At 39.3% G+C, this 27012-nt stretch overlaps 1 protein-coding gene across 2 annotated transcripts in view; it reads left to right on the top strand.

Annotated features, from left to right (window-relative positions):
- LOC138094355 (cadherin-6) overlaps nt 1-27012 on the top strand; it is a 59564-nt gene that overhangs the window by 16650 nt on the left and 15902 nt on the right. Inside the window, exons 2-6 of one of the 2 annotated variants that reach the window (XM_068990396.1) lie at nt 12472-12766; nt 16218-16337; nt 19278-19445; nt 22485-22672; nt 24945-25198. In XM_068990396.1, the coding sequence (XP_068846497.1) occupies nt 12472-12766; nt 16218-16337; nt 19278-19445; nt 22485-22672; nt 24945-25198 (1025 nt within the window). The remainder of the gene's footprint in view (nt 1-12471; nt 12767-16217; nt 16338-19277; nt 19446-22484; nt 22673-24944; nt 25199-27012) is intronic. The other variant, XM_068990397.1, reaches the window with a different exon arrangement.

Genomic DNA, 27012 nt, shown 5'->3' with positions numbered 1-27012 from the left:
TCTCATGATGTACTCTGCATGTAAGTTAAATAAGCAGGGTGACAATATACAGCCTTGACATACTCCTTACCTGATTTGGAACCAGTCTGTTGTTCCATGTCCAGTTCTAACTGTTGCTTCCTGACCTCCATATAGGTTTCTCAAGAGGCAGGTCAGGTGGTCTGGTATTCCCATCTCTTTGAGAATTTTCCACAGTTTGTTGTGATCTACACAGTCAAAGGTTTGGCATAGTCAATAAAGCAGAAATAGATGTTTTTCTAGAACTCTCTTGCTTTTTTGATGATCCAGTGGATGTTGGAAATTTCATCTCTGGTTCCTCTGCCTTGTCTAAATCCAGGTTGAACATCTGAAAGTTCATGGTTCATGTACTGTTGAAGCCTGGTTTGGAGATTTTTGAGCATTACTTTACTAGCGTGTGAGATGAGTGTAATTGTGCAGTAGTTTGAGCATTCTTTGGCATTGCCTTTCTTTGAGATTGGAATGAAAACTGACCTTTTCCAGTCCTGTGGCCACTGCTGAGTTCTCCAAGTTTCCTGGCATACTGAGTTCAGCACTTCCACAGCATCATCTTTTAGTATTTTAAATAGCTCAACTGGAATTCCATTCATAGAATTGAATGCAAATATCCAGAGAAAATATATATGTTGTAGTTAACAGACTAGATTATGGTATCAGACTGCCTGGACTCAAATCCTTCTCCTGTTGGTTGTATGATGCTGAGGAGTCACTGAACTCTTACCTTGCCTCAGTTTCCTCATCAGTTGAAGTGATAGGAAGATGGTCATAATGAGTAATAAATTATGTAATCTATGTAACGAGTTACAGCACATTACTTGGCCCATAGTATGGGCTTCATAAATGTTTGCTATTATTTTTTTCCCAAATCCTAGATAGACCCTTGCCAAATGATTAATCAGATAAGAGAAAACTTAAAGATTAAATATTTTCCACTGTTATAAAAGTCAATCAAATTACTTATATAGAAGAATAAGATTTTTTCTGGTCATGAAAAGAGGTAACATGGTATAATAGAAAAAGAATATGGGACGTGGAGGCAACCTGATCCTAGGTTTTGTCAGAGGAAGAGAGATTTTCTAGATTCTTTTAGAACCCACTTAACAGATCAAGAGATAAGCCTGGGGACTTCCTTGGTGGTCCAGTGATTAAGAATCTGCCTTGCAATGCAGGGGACATGGGTTCAACCCCTGGTTGAAGAACTAAGATCCCACATGCCTCCAAGCAACTAAGCCCATAGAGTGTCCCTGCACTGCAAAGAAAGATCCCATGTGATGCAACTAAGACCTGATACAGCCAAATAAATAAATATTGTTTGAAAAAGTGAGAGTAGCCAGGCCAATTTAATAGAACTTGTGAATCCCATTAATAAACATAATTACCAAAAATTGTCAGTGCCAGGCTCTGAGCTAATGGCCATTTGTCATTCTTCCTCCTCGGTTATCATCTCAGTTTTTATTGTGGAAATTGACACTTCCTCCCACCAAAACTTGAGTTGTGGGGTATTCTTGAAATCCAAACAGTCAATCCTAAAGGACCTCAATCCTGAATATTCATTGAAAGGACTGATGCTGAAGTCGAAGCTTCAATACTTTGACCACCTGATATAAAGAGCTGACTCATTGGAAAAGACCCTGAATATGGGAAAGATTGAGGGCAGGAGGAGAAGGGGGTGACAGAGGATGAGATGGTTGGATAGCATAACCCACTTAATGAACAATAGTTTGAGCAAACTCCAGGAGAAAGTGAAAGACAGGGGAGGCTGGTGTGCTGCAGTCCATGGGGTCACAAAGAGTTGGACAAAACTTAGCAACTGAACAATAAATTCTTGAAACTGAGGGAGGGATTTCATATTCCTGGCTACTAAACACATGAAAACTCACCCCTGTGTGTATCAAAGGCCATTTCTGCTTCGCTGAGACAGTGTAGCTCAAGTCCAGAAAAGGAGGCAGTGGGGAGGAGTGGCAAGTTTGTGGGGAGAGGTGGAAACAGAGCAGGTTTTTGCCTTTTTCCCTTTGAGGCAATCATGGTGGGGGAGAAGCTCCTTTTAGCTCCTGGGCTTCTCCAGGGCAGGAAGTAGATGATCTCATTGATGGTACCTAGTAGTCATGTATGGATGTGAGAGTTGGACTGTGAAGAAGGCTGAGCGACGAAGAATTGATGCTTTTGAACTGTGGTGTTGGAGAAGACTGTTGAGAGTCCCTTGGACTGCAAGGAGATCCAACCAGTCCATTCTGAAGGAGATCAACCCTGGGATTTCTTTGGAAGGAATGATGCTAAAGCTGAAACTCCAGTACTTTGGCCACCTCATGCGAAGAGTTGACTCATTGGAAAAGACTTTGATGCTGGGAGGGATTGTGGGCAGGAGAAGAAGGGGATGACCGAAGATGAGATGGCTGGATGGCATCATTGACTCGATGGATGCGAGTCTGAGTGAACTCCGAGCGTTGGTGATGGACAGGGAGGCCTGGCGTGCTGTGATTCATGGGGTCGCAAAGAGTCGGACACGACTGAGCAACTGAACTGAACTGAACTGAACTGAACCAAGGACAAAGCAATCCTATACCTAAGGTCACATTTGCCAAAGGCAATGGAGAAGTGACTGTCAGACATTAGGAGGTATGTGATGCCAATGAGGCAGGCAGGGTGGGTGTAATCACCTCAGACCCTGGAGAGCAGATCTGTGATTTCACTGGGGAGAACCATAGATGCCCCTGAGGAAAATGATGGATGGGAGCTATTGTCTAGAAACCAATGGATCAGAGGCAGTACAGGACTGCCCTTGGCTCCAAAACCCCCAAATTTCCCACTGATTTGGGCCATGTGGATCTCTCCCCTTCATACACTCAGACAGCCTCTTGAACTGAATCAGGAGCAAAGGGAGAAAGCAGAAGCCAGAAAGACTAGGATTTATTTAAAAGAGTTATCTAAAGAAACTGTATTATTGAATCAGGAGACTTTATTGGATTGCACTAAATTATTGACTGAATATTCAATCCAATATCGAGTTCCTAGTACTCAATGGGATTAGAGCTCGAGGAATAAGCTATTTAAAAAACGAAAGAATAAGAAAGTTACATCTTCCATGCACATCTGAGGGCCATGTGAGAAAATATGTGACCCTGCACCTCAAGGCAAGGGCACTTCTATTTCAGTTGACTCTACTGTTTTTATTACTCCAGGCACATACTCAAGGCCTCCTCTGATTTTCTCCCGCATGGAGGCTTGAAACCATGCCACGTGCTCACGCTGGTTGCCAAGTCATTTTTCTCCCCTCGGTGATTCAGCCTTCTCTAAGAAGTCTTCCTAAACCATCAAAGAGTTAACATATGCCCTGACATCACCCTGTTCAGCTCACAAGTTCCCTCTGTGTTGCTCTGTATGTTTCCCTTACCTTGTAGTTGTTGTTCAGTTGCTAAGTCATGTTCGACTCTTTGCCGCCGAATAGACTGCAGCATGCCAGGCTTCTCTGTCCTTCACTATGTCCCGGAGTTTGCTCAAACTCATATCCACTGAGGCAGTGATTATTTCTAACTAATACTTATTAACAGTACTAAAGTGTCTAATTTCTGCTTTTATTCCCTTTCTTTTATATAGCAGTCAGTATTTCCAAGCCTAATTTGAAAATGTATATATCAAAGGTAGATAATAGATGCTTTTTTATCCATTGCCTTATGTAGCTCTTCAGGCCCGTAAGTGTTTTAAAATGGTCGTGGCTGACAGTTAAATTATATTTTAGTAGAACAGTGTTTCCGTGAAATGGAGCATTTTCCATTCATTTTCCATCAGCTTCAGCAGCAGGATAATACTCGAAATATGACTGCATAAAATCTTGAAGCTTCTTCACCTTTAACAGATGACTTCTGTCTCAGCCCTTAGAATGTTTGAGGTACTCAAGGGACTCTCTTTTCAACAAATCCAGTACAGATTTATTTTATTATTGAAGTTTAATTGGTTATTAAATAAAATATTTTATATCTAAGGTGATAACTTGAATCCTCTCTCAGATTGCTCAGATTAGATAATGTGTTTACTGTTTGGTTGTTGTTGTTGTTTATCACTAATTATGTTCAACTCTTCTTGTGACCCCATGGACTATAGCCCACCAGGCTCCTCTGTCCATGGGATTCTCTAGGCAAGAATCCTGAAGTAGCTTGCCATTTCCTTCTCTAAGGGGTCATCCTGACCCAGGGATCTCCTGCATTGGCGGGCAGATTCTTTACCACTGAGCCATCTGGGAAACACTAGTTGCTAATTTATCTGGCAACTTCAGGAACATATATTCCCGATACGTAGAATTATCCTAAAATCAAGTGAGAAAGCAGGTGGAAGACACTAAGATTTATTGATTATCTTCTATGTTTCAGAAACTGTCATTGATTATTGATATTTCATCCAATTTTATCTTTATAAATTTCATTCTTTCTTTCTTTGTAATCATTCATTGTTGAAGATCTATAATGTGCCAATATGTCAAGTGCTGAGAATACAGAAGTGAACCAGACAGGTTTGGTGTCTTTTTCATGAAGTTTGCAATCTAGTTGTTTGCTGACTGAAACATGAAAATAGCTGTGAAATTCTCAAAAAAAAAAAAAAGAAAAAGAAATCAAGAATGTGCTGACGGCTAACTAGGGAAGAAATTGGGAGACTCTAGCAGAAGAATACAACTTAGACTAGCCACTTAGGGAAGACTTCCCTGTGGAGATCAAGATTACAAAGACCTGATGTATGAATTGTTTAAGTTCATCTAATTGCAGAAAGGAAAACAGATGGAAAGGAAACAAGACAAGCTATGTGGGAGAGCCTCATTGCAATAGACCAAGGAGCTGTGCTGGTGACTTGGACCAGGGTAGCGCAAGGAGGAATGGAGACAAAGTAGGTGGTGAGTGCCCCGGAGGAGGAAATGGCTCCCACTCCAGTATTCCTGCCTGGGAAATCCCATGGACAGAGGAGCCTGGCAAGTTACGGTCCATGCTGCTGCTGCCGCTGCTGCTAAGTCGCTTCAGCCGTGTCCGACTCCGTGCGACCCCATAGACGGCAGCCCACCAGGCTCCCCCGTCCCTGGGATTCTCCAGGCAAGAACACTAGAGTGGGTTGCCATTTCCTTCTCCAATGCGTGAAAGTGAAAAGTGAAAGTGAAGTCGCTCAGTCGTGTCTGACTCTTAGCGACCCCATGGACTGCAGCCTACCAGGCTCCTCCGTCCACGGGATTTTCCAGGCAAGAGTACTGGAGTGGAGTGCCATTGCCTTCTCCGACAGGTCACAAAAGTCAGACAACTTAGCTACTAAACCACCACCACCACAAGGTGGTGAGTCAAGATATAGGTAAGAGGTAGCATTGGCAGGAGTTAGGGGTCTAATGAATGTGGAGACAGAGACAGAAGGGGGATTTAGGGAGACTCTCTGGTGGTCCTTATGGTTTTGATGTAAACGTGAAGTATTCAACAGGCGGATTTTGAAGGTGAAAAGGCTTGTGTCTGAATTCTGACTTTCCTACTGATCAACTAAATTAATTAGATTATTGTAGTAGTCATACAGTTCATCTTTAAGACAAAACTCAAAATAATTAACTTTGCCAGGTAGTCCTCCTCTCCTTGTCCCTTAAATGTGGATATTCCTTAGGTCCTTGTCTTCCGTCATTTCACATGAAGTGAAGTGAAGTCGCTCAGTCGTGTCTGACTCTTTGCAGTCCCATGGACTGCAGCCCTACCAGGCTCCACCATCCATGGGATTTTCCAGGCAAGAATACTGGAGTGGGCTGCCATTTCTTTCTCCAGGGGATCTTCCCAACCCAGGGATCAAACCTGGGTCTCTTGCATTGCAGACATTTTACCGTCTGAGCCACCAGGGAAGCCCTCTAAATGAGATTATCCATCTATTTTCATAGATTCAACTATTATCTATATGCCATTAATGTCCAAATCTCTGTAAAACCCCAGAGCAGACATTTTCTTGAGATCCAGAGTTATGGATACAGCTAATTCCCAGGCAAGTATCTTGGACAACTTACACTCAGTACTTCCCAACTGACTTAATCACCTCTCCAAACCATTCTTCTTTTATTTATTTATTTTTGAGTTTTGTCTTAAAGATGAACAGCATGACTACTACAGTAATCTAATTAATTTAGTTCATCAGTAGGAAAGTCAGAATTCAGACACAAGCCTTTCCACCTTCAAAATCCACCTGTTGAATACTTCATGTTTATGATGTAAGAGGACAGAAGGAAAAGGGGACAACAGAGGATAAGATGGTCGAATAGCATCAGTGACTCAATGGACATGAATCTGAGCAAACTCCGGGAAATAGTGAAGGACAGGGAAACCTGGCATGCTGCAGTTCATGGGGTCACAAAAGGGTCGGACATGACTTAGCCTGAACAACTAAATGATGTAAGAATAATTTATTGAAGCTTATCCCTGAGCTAGGTCTTCTGTTAACCATTTTACATATATTGTTTTATTAATTTTCAGAGCAACCTACCTGTAAACTAAGTATCAGTATTATTCTTATGTAGATGAGAAAAAGACCTGGAGAAATTAACTAAGTTCCCCAAAGTTATACAACTACCACATAGCATGACATATACCCATTGCTTTCCTTTGCCCAAGATCATGCGTGCTTTGAACATTAGTACTAGTGCTCAAACTTGAGCACTCATCAGAATTACTGGAGGGCTTCTTGAAACACAGACTGCTGAGCAACACCCTTTGAGTTTCTGATTCTGGTGGTAGATGAGGTCTGAGATTTCGCATGGCTAACTAGTTCCAACAGCCCACCACAATAATATTGGGTGGCCAAAAAGTTCATTCTTAACATCTTATAGAAAAACACAAATGAAATTTTGGCCACCCAATATTCTGCCATCAGCATTTTAACTTGTAAAAAAAATCATCAGATATAAATTAGTTAACTCATACTAACCACTAACATCCAAATATAGCATTATTAAAATATGTTGATAATATAAAATTTTATTAAAAGATTTTTTACCTATCTAATCCTATGATCTCTAAAACAGAATCCACTTCTAATCCCTATCATGGACTTTGAGAAATTACTTCCAGATGTAAACTCTGTCTAACAAGCTCTTCACACAAGCTTTTTACAACATTAAGTGTAATTATTAGCATTATGTATATGTGCATTATGTCAAGATATGTATGTGTATACATATATATATTGAATTCAGTTAAGCTTCAATTTGTCCTAACTTGATTTTGTAAATTTATTCGCCCAATTTAAAATATTATTCAGTCTGTTTGGCACAAAGGTGGTCTCTCTGCTGCAAACCCAGTTTCTACACTTCAGTCCCAATCAAACATCTTTTAACCATGGCTGTTCTCTGATTCTTGTACATCTCAGCTTAGCACTCATTCCATCTCTTAAAGGGCCGCATTACTTTCTATGAGTGTATTAGTCGTAACCCAGTTTTTTATTTTAGAAAAAAAAAATCACATAATTCCTTCCCCTGTTAAGGTACTTTCAGATGTGTCATGTAGGTATGCTTCTGTTTAAACTCTGCTTTCTTGTCTCAATGATGCTTAGAAAATTCAGTTTAGTTATTGACTTAGACAAGTGACTCAGAGACACATAGGTAATGAGGGGAAGGGAGCAGCATTAACTAGCTCCATAAACCACTAAAAATCTGTACAATTAGTGTCACCCTTTGAATTGGAGTCAAAATCAAGCTGGGAGGTGGTGCATATAACAGGTGAAAAGATATTGGCACTGCTTTGGTGATGCCTGTCATGGGGTCATATCTGTAACACCAAATTCCTGCATTTACTTGTTAAGGTACTACACTTAAAAAAATAGTGACAGAGCTTCCCTGGTGGTCTGGTGGTTAAGAATCCACCTGCCAATGTTGGGGGCATGTTGCGAGGCAACGAAGCCCTGTTGCCACAACTACTGAAGTCTGAACACCCAGGGCCCGTGCTCCACAAGAGCAGCCTCTGCAATGAGAAGCCTGTGCACCGCAACTCGAAGGTAGCCCCCACTCACTGCAACTAGAAAACTAGCAGTGAAGACCCAGGGCAAACAGAAAGTTAAATAAATAAATAATTTTTTAACTTTATTATTTTAAAAATAATGATGATGATAAGTCAACAGAAAAACAAGCAAAGACCAAGAGCTCCTCCTGAAACAAAATCCTCCAGGTACAATAGTGAAAAGTCCAGAGAGCCCCAGACGAAATGTGACTTTCTGAGGAAAGTGGATAATTTTTACTTGATGGTGAATCGTTAAAAGTGAACCAGATGATTAAACTTAATGGAACAGCCACATTAAACTGAAATTAGTAAAAAACATGCCTCAGGCAGCCTACAACCTTTTATTTGTTGTTGTTTAACTTCTGCGTTTTACAGTGGCCATGATGAATGACATCACAAAAGAAAAAAATCCAATTAAATTCTAAGAGCTCAATAAACCCCTAATGTCTGCTTGTCACCACCACTTTCACTTGCACTGATGTCTTATGTTTTCTCTTCTCCCCAAGAAGAGAAAAAAAGAACTGGCCCCAGGAGGGGTTCAGCAGAGGGGGACCTGAGTAGAGAAAGAGCACACTAAGGCTTCCAGAAGTTTCTATTCTGTGCACTTCATTCGATGCAGACACTGTGCTGGAAGGGGGGTGAGGTTAAATTGTTTTATTATCATAGAATGTCTTTGTGAAGAGATGCATTTTCCGACTAGTTTTCAAATATTGATAAATCAGAAGTGCAATCTGCTGAGCAATCCCTGTTCACACTCTTAGTTGGCATCTCCACTGCCCTTTCATATTGTCCGGTGTTTGTTCTATAAGTCATCAACATGGTGTCTCCTGACAGCTAAAAATAAGTTTCTGGTTACTTTTACCTGAATAAATCTTGTGACCAGATATGGTATTCACCTACTAAGTGTGCAACGATTACATATTGAAAGTGATGAAAGAACCAGTCGAGGGGAGTCTAAAATCTAGCGGAATGCAGAATATAATAAATCACATGGAAAGATAACAGTTGCCACCTGGTAGAAGAATACTGGCTTTTGATAACAGATTTTACCTCAGCGATACTGTGTGTTTGTTAAATGGGGTTTTCAAAGTCCTCAAAAAAAGTTCTCAAAGTCAAAATAAAAGCAAAAACCTGTTTATTATGAACTAAGAGCTAATCATAGTAACAGTGTCTTAAATTTGGAAGACACTTTATAAAACACATGCTTTTAGCCCATGTTTATGTAGGAATAAACATAGTCTTTGTATATAGTCTCTAAAGAGTGTTTCATGACAGCCTTGTCCTGTAGCCCCATTATCTTCATTTTCTGGTAAGGATCCTGGTGCTGGGAGGTAAATTGACTCTCCTATGATCTCACACTTGGTGAGTGAGAGGATGAGCAAGAGCCACACGTGGTTCTCCTGATGTGCTCCCTGCACTGTGCCAGGCTGCTGACCATGGCTGCCCCGGAGCCAGATCCAACGGGCAGTGACATTGCTTTCGTTACTCGTGAGTTAATGAAATAGCTTTTTAAGAGCTCTCTTCAGTCATTAGAATTTGACAATGGAGAGTTAAAACTTTCCCCAGTGGCTCTTTCTGTGTAATCAGGGTTTCAACATTTTCTTAGCATATCACATTACTCAAATCATGGTATGCACTTGTTTTACATTTCTTATTGCGTTTGTCTCACTTCTAAGCAATTTCCTCCCCGTTCCCATTTATCTTGCATTATTTCTGTCAAATTGCTTTCAAGGCTACTAATTGCATGAATAATATTCTCTTCCTCAAACTCTGCTGTTAACTAGCAGTAGCTGTGTGGTGTTGGGCACAGTTTATCTCTCAAAATGAGGTGGTTGCACAGAATAATCTATAAGTCTCTTCTTGCACTCAAAGTCTAATCTGACTCTCACGCGATCTGTGTGATTTGGGAAACTCTATGTACTCTAGATGGAGAAGGCAATGGCACCCCACTCCAGTACTCTTGCCTGAAAAATCCCATGCACAGAGGAGCCTGGTGGGCTACAGTCCATGGGGTCGCTAAGAGTTGGACACAACTGAGCGACTTCACTTTCATTTTTCACTTTCATGCATTGGAGAAGGAAATGGCAACCCACTCTAGTGTTCTTGCCTGGAGAATCCCAGGGACGGGGGAGCCTGGTGGGCTGCCATCTATGGGGTCACACGGAGTTGGACACGACTGAAGCAACTTAGCAGCAGCAGCAGCAGCATGTACTCTAGAGCCTCAGTTTCTTGACTCTGCAATGATGCATTCAGTTAGCTCATATTTCCCAAAATGAGTTTCTTGGAAAACTGTTTTGGGGAACATCAGCATGGATCACACCCAAAAAGGATTCATAAGCAAAGAAAGTTCAGGAAAACCAGGTCAAAAACTGTAGGTACTCATAGCCTTTCTTAAGTTAATGGGCAGTGGGAGACTCCAAGAAAGAGGCAGAATATGAAGTATTTCCCAAAATTATTGGGCCACGGAACATTTTTTTCTCAGCATTTTGTATAAATTATATTCCATGGGACATAGTTATATAAAGTCTGGATTACATGTTTTTAAGTCCCCCTTTGGCCCAAAGATTCTATTTTCAAATATGTTTGTAGAAGTTGCTCTGAATATTCCATGCAGTGTTAAAGAGAACACAGAGTTGGTTTGCCTGTTGCTGGTGTTGCCATTACTATTGTAACATAGCTGATGCTCCACTTACACAGAGTTGAAATAAGGTAGAGATAGTTACCAAACAGAATTTGGGTCTGCTCAACTGCTAAACAGCAAAGCCAATCTACTGACGCCAGGCTGTAACAAAGGAAAGAACAGCATATATTGTAGGCACCAAGCAAGGAGAATGGGCAGCTCATGCTCAGAAGACCCAGATTCCCTGAGAGCTTTCAGGAAAGGGTTTTTAAAGGCAACATTTGGCATGAAAATTGCTGCTTACAGACCTTCTTCTGACTGGTTGATGGTAAGGTAACAGGGTAATGTTTCAAGAATCATAATTATCTACCTTCTGGTTTCAAACAATCTGGGGTCTACATGCTTGTGGTAGCATGTAAATCACCATCCTCCACCTTGTGTGGGGGGCTTAGTTCCTGCAGAACTCAAAATATTTGTCAAATTGTTATGTATATCTCTTAGGACTGTGTATAACTAGGACTATGTCTTATCACTGAATGATTTGCTTTTCCTTTGTTTGTGCATTCCCTCACTTCCCTAATTAGTAACTGCTTGAGTCTGCTCTTTGGAACTCAGGCAAGGCCCAGGAGACTAAAGCCTTTTTCTACAAACAAGAAAGAAGAAACACAGAAGGGCTTTTATACCCAAGAGGACCTCACAGGGTCCTCACAGGTTTCAAGATTAGCAGCCTTCCTATGAACGCTAACCTTTCTGTATGTATACTTACAACTGAAGTCTGAAAAGCACTTTTTGAAAAAATTTGTGAAGAGCCTTAGATTATCAGAAGACCTGTGAGACAGTACCCAAAGTCTTGCTGAGGTGGAAAAAGGGAACTAAAGAAACAGCAGGGAAGTCAACACAGTGGAAATGAAATTCAGAATAAGTAACATGGGCTACATTTTCAAGTTAAGATCATCCTCTTCACTTCAGTTGTGTCTTTATGTTCATTAGCTCAACCCTTTACCCAGACCCATTTCACTGTCTGTTTATCTTATCAGAGCCTCTGCTTGATTGCCTTCACGGGCAGAGAACCAACTACTTCATAAGGCAGATTATTCAATTTTAGGCTAAGTTTTAGAAGGTCCTTTCCCATATTAAATTAAAATATGTGTTAAATATTATTATTCCAAGTGACCGTATAAATTACCTAGCTGGTGGGGATTCAAGGCATTGTCCCTGGCAGCACTTAAGATTTTTTTTTTTTTTCCCAAACACTCTGAGTTGAATTTCATAAATAAATAAATTTCACAATTCCTAGAAAATTGACTATAATCTCCATCATATTAAAATAGAAAAAATTGACTAGCTTCCCTAAATTCACCAAGATAGCAAAGTGTAGATGCAGAATGTACTCTCTGATTAAAAAATCCAAAATCTTTTTCTTAACAGTGTATTGCTTCTATAGTGAGTATGTGTACATAAAAGTGAGGGGGTGGCTGTATTAATAGAATCTGAAAGCTGTAGTGAAAATAGAGAAATAGTGAAAATTGTTCTGTTCCAGCCAGGCTACGATGTGTCCTTGGGCATTTTTCTATTGTTCTGGCCTATAGTTTTTGATTCTTCAAAATGAACATTACTAAGTTTTACATGAGTTCCAGTTCTGGAAATTTCTGTGATTATAAGGAAACATGCTCATTAACAAATGGCATTTACTATTGAGGATTTCAGTAAACAGCAAAAGAAAAAAAATCTGCAACCCGTAGAAAGACTTGAATGAAAATTAACATAGCATTGCATCATAAAGACAAACGGTTTAGGATCACATGCTTGACTTTTACTTTCTTTAATTTTTTTTTTCTACACTAGTTACATTCAGACCAGGATAGAGGAGATGGATCACTTAAATATATCCTTTCAGGAGATGGAGCAGGAGATCTCTTCATTATCAATGAAAACACAGGGGACATACAGGCCACAAAGAGGCTGGACAGGGAAGAAAAACCTGTTTACATACTTCGAGCTCAGGCTATAAACAGAAAAACAGGGAGACCCGTGGAGCCCGAGTCTGAATTCATCATCAAGATCCATGACATCAATGACAATGAACCAATATTCACCAAGGAGGTTTACACGGCCACTGTTCCCGAAATGTCTGATGTCGGTAAGTGAGATGTGATTCAATTGTTTCCTCTAGTACATCAACTGAATCAGGAATCCTATGAGTGAAATTTGCTGAACTGAATGAACTTGGATGCTACATTCTAGATGCACTGTGTTTCAAACAATCCATTTAGGTCCTTTTTATAAGTGGACTAGTGTCTCCTAAGATTAGTCTTATTATTTTTAAGAAAACAACATTTCCTCTAGTGATTAGGGAACGAAAAGTGGCAGAGTGAGAAGGGCAGGGAGAAGGAGAGATCATTTCATCTGTTTCCTCTCTCACTCTAAATGCCCACTTTATTGCTTGATATCCTCTCTATTTCTCTTAGCCCATAGTAGAATTGGGCATTAGGTAAGGATCTCCCCAGTGGAAAACAAAAGCCCTGAGTTTACAGTTCAGACTGAAGAGTAATTATATTTGAGAAAGAGACTCAAAGAAAACTTTTTTAAAAAATCCATCAATAATACACAGATGGTGTCTATGGGATATATTCTTTATTAAGTGGTGAAAATTGAGACTTTCATGACAATAATATGGTAAGTTAATACTCTGTGCAAAATTCTACTATCAATTTTAATGTGTGCATTTAGTTTGCTTAGATTGGGAAAAATGTGAATTTTTCTTAAATTAAGAAAAAAATCCTACTGACATCATTGTTAACCACATTAAAACACTTCAGGAGAGACAGTGACAAATTTTCAATTACTTGTGTAAAGGGTTATTTTAAGTTTCACTCGGTGTCAAGTTCAAAAGGGCTAGATTACATAATAAAAACATTTCCATCATTCTGTGAGTCAGATATCAAGGATATTTCAGTTCACAGTTCTAAGACTTGAACAATAGCTAATCTACAGAAATGATTATAAAACATCCAAATGTTTCTCATGAAGAAGTGGCTCATCTCAATACTTGAAGTCACTTTGTTTTGTTAGAAAAATCACAAATCATCACCAAAGTGGAGGATTAGAATTCTTTTAAACAGAAGATTTGTTAGGAAAAAAATGTTTTTCCTCCGGGTGGTAAAAGGCAAAAAGAATTAATGAAAGACTGTCCGGTCATCAGCACCATGCAGAGCAGCTATAGCCAGATGTGAAAAGTGTGGCTGTACAATATAAGGGGCACCGTTTGCTTCTGAAGCCATTATAGAGTTAAATATGTTTTATAAATATTTGGGTGGTAGCTGGCAATAACAGGTCTTGAGGAAAAGAAGGCTTTTTCCAATTTGCACAGAGGCACAGTTATGTTGATATTCATCATTATCATAAATTAACATGGCATTATTATGATAATAAAGGCATCCTAAAGGAATCACATAAAGGTAGTGGGACAGCAACAAGGTGGTATAAATGGACTTTGGTATCAAACGGACCGGAGTTTGAAACTATCACTACTAATAAGCAACCATGTAGCCTTAGGTAAATAAACGACTTGATGTCTCTGACCCTCCAGTTTCATATTTATAAAAAAGAAATAATAAACATCAACTCCTAAATCCTTACCATAAGAATGAAAGGGAAAAACAAGTGCACAGCCCCAAGTACCACATCAGCAACTAATAGGCAGTCAAAATATCCAGATAATCATATTCTAAAAGCAATCAATTTGTGCATTGATGTCAAGTAAGAACATAGGTGTTTATTGACTTCTACTATTAATTCTCACTCTAAAATCTTATGCTTTCATTCTCCCCTCTTTCCTTGCTAAATTATAAGGATGGATGCTCTATCTCATGCATCAACATCCAAGAGTATGCCACCCTAAGACAGTATAGTGTATTAGTTCAATAAATAGAATTGGTTAGATATTATAAAAGTAGGGTGAAAATTCCAGTATTCCCTAACTGTGACTTCCCTACCCTGTTCATGGACAGGAGAATTCTATCAGTATGTTTACTCTGTCTAATATGAATACCAAAAATCATCCACAAAATGATGTTACTCAGAGGGTCTTACTTTTTTAGGAAGTCACAGACCCCTTTCAGAATCAGATAAAATCTATGGCATTTCTCCACTGTGTTATATCCATTTAGGCATACACATAAAAATTTGCATGGAATTTCATGGGGATTAGGGCTGCTGTCTATGGGGTCTCACAGAGTCGGACATGACTGAAGCGACTTAGCAGCAGCAGCAGGGGTATTTTGAAGGTTGGTCTCTAAAATAAGAATGCCAATCTGAAACAACATAGCTTTCTTTATACATTTAATTATAATCATCTTTGGGGATTATAAATTCCAGATGTGTATTCTCCACTATTCCAATTAATTCTTTACTTAATCCAAAAATACTTCTCTTAATGTTCAAGAGAAGGTCTTTCAACCTCTTAGATTCTATCAGATAGATTTATCACCTAGGATGCTTTTATTTATAAGTAACAGAAAACTTAGTTCAAATTACTTTAAACAATGAAAGTATTTATTGGTCACATTAAGTCTAAAAGCAAAGTGGACTTTGAACATAGTTTGATTTGGATTCTAGCTTTTTCTCTGTAATTTTGTCCTATTCAGCTTTGTCCTCGGACTGGCATTGCCAAGATCACAAAATAGCTGCTGCATTTTCAGGCTCCACATCAGCACGTTACATTCAGGGAGCAAAAGCACCTACGATGCAACAAATTTTCAGCAAAATCACAAATGGCCCTCCAACTGAACAAATACCTAAATTAATCCTTGTAGAGAAAGTAGTACAAGATGCCAATAGATTTAGGCCTAGACAACTTGAAGGAATCACTGTAGCAAAAACCCAATCAAATTTCACCCTTGGAGATGGATTGGAATCAGTTCTACCCAAAGTCATGATCATTCTCATGCTCCCCTTTAATTTAATCCTTGTTGTTTTTAGTCACTAATGGGAAGTGAATGTCGCTCAGTCATTTCTGACTCTTTGCGACCTCATGGACTGTAGCCCACCAGGCTCTTCTGTTCATAGGAATTCTCCAGGCAAGAATACAGCAGATGGGTAGCCGTTCCCTTCTCCAGGGGATCGTCTCAACCCAGGGATCAAACCCAGGTCTCCTGCATTGCAAGCAGATTCTTTACCAGCTGAGCGATCATATCCAATTCTTTTGCAGCCCCATGAACAGTAGCCTGCCAGTCTTCTCTGTCCATGGGATTTCCTAGGCAAGAATACTGGAGCGGGTTGCCATTTCCTTCTCTGAGGAATGATCCCAACCCAGATATCGAACCTATGTCCCCTGAATTGCAGGCGGATTCTTTACCACTGAGTCACCTGGGAAGCCCAATTTAATCCTTTCAATATTTATGAATGTTGCTCTCATTCCTTCAGAATAAGAAATCCAAGGTTTTTTAGCCTAGCATCCTACTGTGGTTCTCCACTCCCTTGCCATGATAGTTTTGTATAGACATACGATTGTGCTTTTTCCTAATGTGTGGGTATCGAGGATCCATAATGAACCCTTAATTTATTTTCAATTCATGTTTCTTTCATTACAGGCACATTTGTTGTCCAAGTCACTGCAACTGATGCTGATGATCCAACCTACGGGAACAGTGCTAAAGTTGTCTATAGCATCCTACAGGGGCAGCCTTATTTTTCAGTTGAATCAGAAACAGGTTAGAATTCCTCTTACATCTTCTTTTTAAGATATGTAATTTTAATCGACATGCTCAGCTGAGCTAGCAATTTTTAATAAAAATAATCAGTGTGATTGAATTTTCTTAGATTCATCTCCAAGCACCAGTGACATATTTGTAAACATGACATCCAGATCATTTTAGTCAAGAAATCTGACAATGGATCTTTCATATACTGTGTTTATACAAGGGAGATTTGGAAAAATTACACATTACCTTATTATTTCCTCCAGTTTGAGATAAAACTAAAAGGCCAACCCCTTTTGATAGCCAAGATGGTTGTTTGCACATATTCTGATTCTTCTTTTTCTAGTTACTTAGTAGGATTGCATCTCTCTACCTTACTGGAAAGCTAGATGTAGCCATGTGATTTATTTGGGGCAATAAAATGTGGTAGTCATGAGTCATTTCCAAGCAAAACTTTTAGACCTGGTACATAAACCACCATTTTCCCTCCCACTTGCCACAGTGATCATAGATGGAAACCAGTATCAAGTGAGTCTTCAGCCTGAATGTCTAAAGGTTATCATGAGCAGATTTTCTTTCTGGCCTACCCAGAGCACTTTAGTTTTGTTAAGCCACTGAGATTTTACTTTGTTGGTTGACACATTGTCTAGCTTATCTTAACTGATACTACCCTTTAAAAAAATGGATTGCCTTAACTTTTTTTTCCACATCTCAGTTTTCTGCACTTTCTCCACAAAGTAGCATACTATCTATGATGAATTGTGTTTTAATATATACCACTTGTACTGTATGGTAACATTGGCTTAGAACTCAACATTCAGAAAACTAAGATCATGGCATCCAGTCCTGTCACTTCATGGCAAATAGATGGGAAAATAATAGAAACAGTGACAGACTTTATTTTCTTGGGCTCCAGAATCACTGCAGATGGTGACTGCAGCCATGAAATTAAAAGATGCTTGCTCCTTGGAAGAAAAGCTATGACCAGCTTAGACAGCATATTAAAAAGCAGAGACATTACTTTACCAACAAAGGTCCATATATTCAAAGCTATGGTTTTTCCAGTAGTCATATATGGATGTGAGAGCTGGACTATAACAAAAGCTGAGTGCTGAAGAATTGATGCTTTTGAACTGTGGTGTTGGAGAAGACTCTTGAGAGTCTCTTGGTCTGCAAGGAGATCCAACCAGTCAATCCTAAAGGAAATCAGCCCTGAATATTCATTGGAAAGACTGATGCTGAAGCTGAAACTCCAATACTTTGGCCACTTGATGTGAAGAACTGACTCATTGGAAAAGACCCTGATGCTGGGGAAGATTGAAGGTGGGAGGAGAAGGGGATGACAGAGGATGAGATGGTTGGATGGCATCACTGACTCAATGGACATGAGTTTGAGTAAGCTCCAGGAGTTGGTGATGGACACAGGTGGCCTGGCGTGCTGCAGTCCATGGGGTCACAAAGAGTCAGTCACGACCAAGCAACTGAACTGAACTGAACTTGTACTGTATAGTAAATTCCACAAGTATTTTTGCTATCGTGTTGAGTCAAGTTCCTTTTACACAGTTTTCAAGCTTCCATTATTGTTTGGATGTCAAAACCTTTCTAAGTTACTAAATCTAGTTTGAAATCAATGTAAGAGGTACAATGAACTTGGAAAGAATCCCAAGGAGAAGGAAAATGTTGAGTTTAGAGACAATGAGGATGACAAATTAGAATTATTCAACTTAAAGGACAAAAGGCTAAGGTGATCTCCTGTATTTAAATAGAGAAGTACTATTATTTGGAGAATAGAAAGCAGTTTCACTTTTACCGGAGCCAGCACTATAGGAATAAAATTGACCTGTTGTCCGAGGCATTCTGTTAAAAATAAAGAAAGATATTTTCAGTTTCATTAGTCATTAAGCACTGGGATGTGCCACCAGAAAAGGTTATAAAGACTTCATCAGTGATTTTTGAAAGAATGTGGTTAATTTAAGCCTAAGCCTTACGCAGAAAGTAAACGAAATTTTAGAAGTTCTTTAAGCTAATTATTTTATAACTACCTAACAATAGAGATAATTTTTATCTAGCTGAAGAGTGTTGGTCACTGCTAGGACCTGTTGAACTAAAGCTTACCTCAGCTTTAGGGAAAAGATTCTCTAGGATCATACAAGATGATTATTATGACAGAACCAATACTGTTTTCACAAGACTATAGTTCTGTGGTTTAGAAGATCCTCAGAACATTTATTATGGTGGGTATATTTAATGAGGAATCAGCCAATTCAGTAAAGTGAAACTCAAGAGTCAGTGCAAGTATACGCACATACATATGTATGCTCAGTCATGTCCAGCTCTTCTTGACCCCATGGACTGCAGCCCGTCAGACTCCCCATCCTTGGAATTTCCCAGGCAAGAATACTAGAGTGAGTTGCTGCTTCCTCCTCCAGTGGGTCTACCCATCCAGGGATCGAACCCACGTCTTATGCATCAGCAGGCAGATTCTTTACCCCGCTAGCCCATTAGGGAAGTCTTTTCAAGTATACCTGACTTTCTTAACAATTTCCTCATAATACACCTAATTGTCTTTTATTCTACTGTGGCATAGTAGTATACTACTGTGCCACATGCCAAGTTACGTTTTGCTGTGTCATCTTATCACACTTAACAGTTATACAACTTACCGTCTGCATTACTGACGGATGTAATTTACATTCGTTTTCATTCTTCTTGCATTACAGGTGAATGAGTGTGCGTGTGTGCGTATGTTTTAATGTATCTGCCTCCCCTATGTGGTTTTAGTTTCCTTCAGTACAAAGGTCATCTATAATCAGTCATCTTTATGGTCACCCATGACATCTGCACTGTGTTAGGCACATTGTGGGTGGCAATCTGTGTTTGTTTGCATAAATAAATAATTTTGGAAAGTATTTTTACTACATCCTTTTCCATTTCTGAATTTCATACCCACAGGTATCATCAAGACAGCCTTGCTCAACATGGATCGAGAAAACAGGGAGCAGTACCAAGTGGTGATTCAAGCCAAGGATATGGGCGGCCAGATGGGAGGATTATCTGGAACTACCACAGTGAACATCACGCTGACTGACGTCAATGACAACCCTCCTCGGTTTCCCCAGAGTAGGAACATTTGATTGAATGACTTTCTCCAGGGACCTTTTGTACAACTGTGACTTTAAGAATGATATTTATTTTTTCTTATTGTTATTAATTGCCAGAGTTAGTGAACTTAGTAAGAACTGGCACATTTATTAAAAATGAGCTGACAGTACTGATGCTCAGTAGATGTAAATGTTTATCAGTAATTAGCTAAAGAGTTGTCTGATATGTCTGCTATTATAAAAGCAATATCATTGTTTTATTTTTCTTTATTAATAAGACTACCACAGGCATAAATATGCTTGTGCAGAACATATGTTTACAAGCATGCTGCTATTTGTTAGGAAAAAATCAACTGTATATTTTGTGAATTTAATCAGGCATATAATCTCCTTTAAGTCTTTGCAAGGGGAGGATTTATCATTTTACTGTTTCTAAAAATAAAACTGTAGAAATAACTATGTACTTAAACCATTTGTACTCATAAATAGTTTTCCACATTATGGTTAACTGAGATACCAAAAGTCATCTCTAAAATCTTTAACAATCATGATTAGATAAGAAGGAAGATGAAGGACGATAAGTGCCCACTCTTAAAGCAATCACTTGACCTTTTCACTTATAGACCTCAGTAGATACTGGTTTTCATGTCATTTTTCCTCCAACATCAAAATTCCTTTCTGACCATAAGTGAAAGTCACTCAGTCGTGTCCAACTCTTTGCAACCCCATGGACTACACAGTCCATGGAATTCTCCAGGCCAGAACACTGGAGTGGGTACTTTCCTCTTCTCCAGGGGATCTTCCCAACCCAGGGATTGAATCCAGGTCTCCTGCATTGCAGGCAGATTCTTTACTGTCTGAGCCACTGGAGAAAACTATTTAATACCTGAATCCCTTCTTCTAGGAGAAAATGATTGCCCATCATTAAGTACAAAACCCACTTACTCAAATGTGGCTGTTTTTTTAAAGCCAGTCAACTGATTAAGAGCTTCTTTTATAATGGTGATACACACGGATCAGCAAGAAATACTTGTATTTTCTTTACATTAAAAACAAATTAATTTATTTTTTATTGAAGGATAATTGCTTTACAGAATTTTGTTTTCTATCAAACCTCAACATGAACCAGTCATAGATATACATATATCCCCTCCCTTTTGAACCTCCCTCCCATCTTCCTCCCCATCCCACCCCTCTAGGTTGATACAGAACCCCTGTTTGAGTTTCCTGAGTCATACAGCAAATTCCTATTGGCTATCTATTTTACATATGGTAATGTAAGTTTCCATGTATCCACTTCATTAGAACTGACTCAAATGTGTTCCTTTTTATGGCTGAGTAATATTCCATTGTGTTATGTATCACAGCTTCTTTATCCATTCAGCTGTGGATGGACATCTAGGTTGCTTCCATGTTCTAGCTATTGTAAATAGTGCTTCAATGAACAATGGGATACATGTGTCTTTTTCAATTTTGGTTTCCCCAGGGTATATGCCTACAAATGGGATTGCTAGGTCATATGGTGGTTTTATTCCTAGTTTTTTAAGGAATCTCCATACCATCTACTTTTTTCAAGTATTTAATCGTAGTTACTAAATGTAAAAACAGAATAGCTAACTGATTTCTGATTTAACGGGCAGAAGAAAGTTTTTATGAACCCTAAAACATCCATTCAGGAGCTGACATGAAAAATCAGGATCACCAACACTTTCTCCCAAAACCTCTTTTCTATGTGGGGATGGCTTGTGGAAGGCTAGCAGGAAGATTTACCCATACCTTGTTACCAGGGGACTTGCCCCTCTCCACTCTCTCCGAGAATAAACTGTGCTCGTTTCTGTATAATGTCCCAAGGCGAGGGATAGGAGAATACAGGAAGGGATTGGAGGCACCCAAGTATACTTCCACTTCCCTCATGATAAAACTGGCCTCTTTTATCATCTTATCAAGAATGAGCTCAATACTTAGTGAATTAAATATTATTAAAGTATTATACTTTTGTGGGCTTCCCTGATAGCTCAGTTGGTAAAGAATTTGCTTGCAATGTGGGAGACCTGGGTTTGATCCCTGGCTTGGGAAGATCCTCTGGAGAAGGGAAAGGCTACCCACTCCAGTATTCTGGCCTGGAGAATTCCATGGTCTGCATAGTCCATGGGGTCACAGAGAGTCGAAACGACTGAGCGACTTTCACACTTCAGTAGTATCAGAGTGTAAATTTTCTTTCCAAGGCAATTTGTGTAAATCGTGGGTAAAATGTAATGTGTGAGAGTAGAATAACTTTTGTTTTTGCTATTTTGGGGCGGAGAAGGGGTGCTCAAGGACAGGCTAGCCTGGCATACCTAAATTGAAACTCACAAGTAGTCTCCTTTGACTAATTTTCCAATGTGAAGATGTAAGAAAAATGTATATCTATATAACAGAGTTTTTAATTAGTAGTATAAATATAAGAATGGGAGAGATCCATGTATAAAAAAGACGCTAATATTTAAAGGAAAAAAAATCAGTCAAACCTAGAAAAATTTCAGAGCTTTATTCCTCAATGTATTTATCTATATCCTTAACTGCAACTAAACCAGCTCCACATATGAGTGAAGGCATCTCATCTCTATTTGGATACATTCTCTGAAGTGCTGTAATTTGTTTTCACCTTCAGTTACTATTAGCAATGACAGAAAGAACTCTTAAAGAGTTCCTAGCAACTGGCTTAAAGTCACAGCTCAGGTTAAATTCTTTTCTATTCTTTCTGCTAGATTACAGCACCCTCCTCTAACAGTTCAGGCTTTCTCACAATCACATGTAAACTTGGAAGCCTACTTACAGGACAAGAAATGTGTTTTCCCTTTGCCAAGAGACAAGTCATGAAATAGAAGAAATATTCTTAACAACCATGAAAGTGAAAACTTTAAAGAGACAAGGGCACCATTAATTATTTTAAGGAAAGCCCAAATCTGCCTGCATCCATGGTACTATCTGAACAAACTGCTAGAAAATGGGTTTTGTTTTTATTATGATGGGGTGTAATTAGTCCGTGTTTGACTTATATCTGTCTGATAATTAATAGGTACATATCAGTTTAAAACCCCTGAGTCTTCTCCACCGGGCACACCAATTGGCAGGATCAAAGCCAGCGATGCCGACATGGGAGAAAATGCTGAAATCGAGTACAGCATTACAGAAGGAGAGGGGCTGGACATGTTTGATGTCATCACCGATCAGGAAACTCAGGAAGGGATTATAACTGTCAAAAAGGTAAAGCATTTTTTAAAATACTATGCAAATGAAAGCATTTCTCTTTTTCTGGTCACCAAGTAACTGGGGGCAATTACATCTCACATGAATATTCCTCTCAAGTCTTGTCTATTAATTCTTTCAAGAGTAAGAGTGTTTCATGCATTGCACACATGCTAAGATGCTTCAGTCATGTCCTACTCTGTGACCCCATGGACGTAGCCCACCAGGCTCCTCTGTCCATGGGATTTTCCAGGCAAGAATACTGGAGTAGGTTGCCATTCCCATCTCCAAGGAATCCTCCCAACCCAGTGACTGAACCCGTGTCTCTTACATCACCTGCATTGACTGACGGGTTCTTTACCACTAGCATCACTGGGCTGCCCAATTTTTTTATTTTTTTATTTTATTTTTTTTTTTATTTTATTTTTTTTTAATTTTAAAATCTTTAATTTTTACATATGTTCCCAAACATGAACCCCCCTCCCACCTCCCTCCCCATAACATCTCAGTAGTCTATTTACAGTGAGAGTTCTTTGGTTGGCTTTCAGGGGTTCTCAATAATCTTATGCATTCATTAATTCTATACTTTTTAATAAATTTATATTAAAAAGTTCCTAAGTAAATAGCATAAACAAATGAAACTCATAAAAATACATGAATAAATAGTATAACTGAAGAATAAATTTTAAAACAGTGCCAGACACCATTTGAATGTTGGAGATGCAATAGTACATTCAACAAGATGGTCTCTGCTCTCATGGAACCGCTTTTATGGGGAAGAAAGCAAATGAACAAAGAAACATATATAACTACAAATTCCACTACATGCTTTGAAGGAAAGAAGTAATACAAGCAGTGACAAAGATGGTTTGAATTAAAGAGAGAAGATATATAAAGACCACAAAAATAAAGTAACAAAATTTCCTGCAAACTCTTTAGCTACTTTTTGAAATGCAATAATTAAGATTTCATATTCTGAATTCCTATTTTTCTCCTATGTAATCACTACTTTGGAACATGCACACGAAAACTTTATGTTCTGAATTCTTATTTGTCCCCTATGTACTTATTTACCCCCAAAATTGTCGTGGAGCAGAATACTAAAATGTGGCAAAAATTAAAAATCAAATAAACTGTGTGCTTCAAAGCTACAAATAATATTAATTTTGGTTACTGTGTTTAATGAGTTCACGTTTGCCTGTGTTGTGTCATATTTTCTCTCTCCTTTGGTGTAATGTGTTATTTGCTGGTAAATATAAGCATAGGTGGATGTAAACAAGAAGAAAAAATTTCCTCTTAAGCTTCGGATTGTATGTCTTAATATCTGGAAAGACAATAAAACATGTTTCAGTGACATTCAGATCAATGTTTTAAGCTATAATATAATTAGGAAGCCCATTAGTGTGCATTAACCTTTTTAATTTTCTTGGTACCTTATCAGATTCATGCTGAAATTTTGCCTAGCCGACTAAATCACATTCACTAACATCTTGATTAATTGTGTTTCTAGTGAGCCTTGTCATATTATCATCTAAAAATAAAAGTCAGCAATAAGCATTTGGGTTCACTCTGTCTCCAGAAGCAGAGATACTTCTCCTACAGACCTCTGACAACAGTGATCATTGCTTTCTTTGGCAAGTAATTAGCCAGATGCCCTTATCTGGATATCACTTGGAATATTTTAACACCTCATGTCCAAAACAAAAAAAAAGAAAAACAAATTTTAATCTATTTTATCTGAACAAGGACTAGGAAATTAGGCTGCAGACCAGCAGCTCTCCATCCTAGCTACGATCTTAGTTCCTTCACCAGGGATCGAACACATGCCCCTTACATTGGAAGCACAGTCTTAACCACTGGACCACCAGCGAAGTTCTTTGACAAATTTTAAACACTCAGTGACTGTTCAATTAAAGCCAAATGTGACAACATCTGACACAGAATGCTCTTCTACATATTTGCCAACCTGCCCCTGGTGTGGCTTCTGATAGTCAGATATAAGGACTTTTATAAAAGGGGCCTCTTTAGGTTCTCTCTGCTTCTAGGTGCCCTCTCCTGCCCATCATAAACTTTCAGTCCTGGTGCGTGATTTCTGCCCACAATTTCATCAGGATTGGTGGCATCTGAACTCCCATGTCTTTTCCCAACATTATGCTGTGTAGTAATGTCTCAAAGCAATATGATCACATTCATTTATCAGTGGTTTGCATTAAAAATGGCTCATGTCTTGACTTTCTGTGTCTTGACTGCTTTAAATATGTCGTTTCTTCCTCCCCTCGCTTCCCACAAGCTCTTGGACTTTGAAAAGAAGAAAGTGTACACCCTCAAAGTGGAAGCCTCCAATCCTCACGTTGAACCTCGCTTTCTCTACCTGGGTCCATTCAAAGATTCAGCCACAGTGAGAATTCTGGTGGAAGATGTAGATGAGCCCCCTGTCTTCAGCAAACTGGCCTACATCCTGCAAATAAGAGAAGACGCTCAGATAAATACGACAATAGGCTCGGTCACAGCCCAAGACCCAGACGCTGCCAGGAACCCTGTCAAGTAAGCACACTTCTGTGACATGTCTCTTCCATAAGTTTGTTGATTTAAATTCAAATATTCACTTGCAAATTGGAAAAGATGAATCTTTTTTTCCAATTAGCTGTATCTTCCTTAAAAAAATACTTTAAAGTACTTTTATTACCTTTACACTTCTTGCATAATATAAAATATTATCTTAGCAACTAAATAAACCTTAAAAACTCAACATTTGGGGATTGCCCTGGTGGTCCAGTGGCTAAGATTCTGCCCTCCCACTGCAGAGGGAGTGGGTTCGATCTCTGATTGGGGAACTAAGATCCCGTATGCCTTCAGTCAGCCCCCAAAATTATATTTTTAATTTGGGAGGAAGGCATAAAATGAGCTATAAGGAGTTTATTGCTTATATGGCAGTGGTACAAGGTAATGCAGTTGAATGGGCTGGGATTTCTTCTCAGGTCTTAGATTTGTCGAAGTTGGTGGAGGAAGCACTTTTACCAAACAAGGCACTAGGCTTGAAACTCTGTTTTTCAAGTATGGAAGAACCTACCATATAACACTTACAGGCAGAATTATGCTCCATTTGGATGCGTAATTTTTTTTCTTTTGCAGACATGGATAAAAACAAGCACAGTTTCATGATATATGTCTGGGAAATCATGGGGAAATTAATAGAGTTGAGTCCAAATATATACCAAGTAAGCAAGCTCTATTTTCCCTGTACACCTTCACTGTAAATTACATTGTAAGAAAGCCTCATGGCTCTTTGAGACCATCATTGCTTAAGTATGCTAGAATCTTATCAGGAAAGCACTGGAGTCCACAGCTTCAAGCCTTTACCCGTAGCTTAGCTGACTCGCTGAGAAAAGAGCTAAACCAGAATATTATTGTGTCAATTATTCCCTGTGAAGAAAGTAAGCAGACTGAGAAGTTGTGCCAGTGAGTCCAAAAATTTCTGCTCAGGGCACTTGCCATGTGCCAGGCCTGTGCCAGGCCTGTTCCAGACACTAGGGATATGAGCGAGAATAGTGCCGAGTCCTGATTGCAGGGAGCTTGCATTCTAACTGGGGATGACAGAAACAAGCAAACAACAAATACGTGGGAGTGTTAGTTGCTCAGTCATGTCTGACTGTAGCCCGTCAGGCTCCTCTGTCTATGGAACTCTCCAGGCAAGAATACTGGAGTGGGTTGCCATCCCCTTCTCCAGGGTATGTTCCCAACCCAGGGACTGAACCTGAGTCTCCTGAATTGCAGGCAGATTTTTTTACTGTTTGAGCCGACAGGTAAGCCCTGTGATATGTCAGGTGACACTAAAGTGTAAGCAGCAAGATAAGACAGAGAAAGCAAAGGGTGGGACTTCCCTGGCAGTCCACTGGTTAAGACTCCACGCTTCCAGTGCAGTGGGCTTGGGTTCAGTCCTTGCTCAGGGAACTAAGATCCCCCATGCTGTGTGAAATGGCCAAAAGAAAGAAAGGACATAAAGGGTATCTGGCTACTATCTTAGATAGTGCAGTCAGGCCTGGCCTTGTTGGAAATCATTTGAGTAAAGCTTTGAATGAAATGAAGGGATGAGCCACACTAATATCTGGGGGAAGAAGGTGCCAAGAAGAGGGAAAAACAAGGAGAGGATCTGATATCAGAGTTTGCCTGGCATATGGGAGGAGAGGCCGGCCAAGCTGAGAGCAGTTGCAGATGAAGAGAAATTACGGTATCAGGTATCAGGCAACAGAGGTTCGGTAGGTGGTGAGTGAGGCAGGTCCTACTGGGATTTGTGGGCCCTAGTAACCACTGTATTTTATTCTGATTGAGGTAAGAAGCCACTGGCAAGCTTTGAGTTG

The sequence above is a fragment of the Capricornis sumatraensis genome, chromosome 18 (assembly GCF_032405125.1).
Source record: "Capricornis sumatraensis isolate serow.1 chromosome 18, serow.2, whole genome shotgun sequence".
Taxonomy (NCBI): domain Eukaryota; kingdom Metazoa; phylum Chordata; class Mammalia; order Artiodactyla; family Bovidae; genus Capricornis; species Capricornis sumatraensis.
This window is presented reverse-complemented; position numbering and strand designations above follow the sequence as displayed.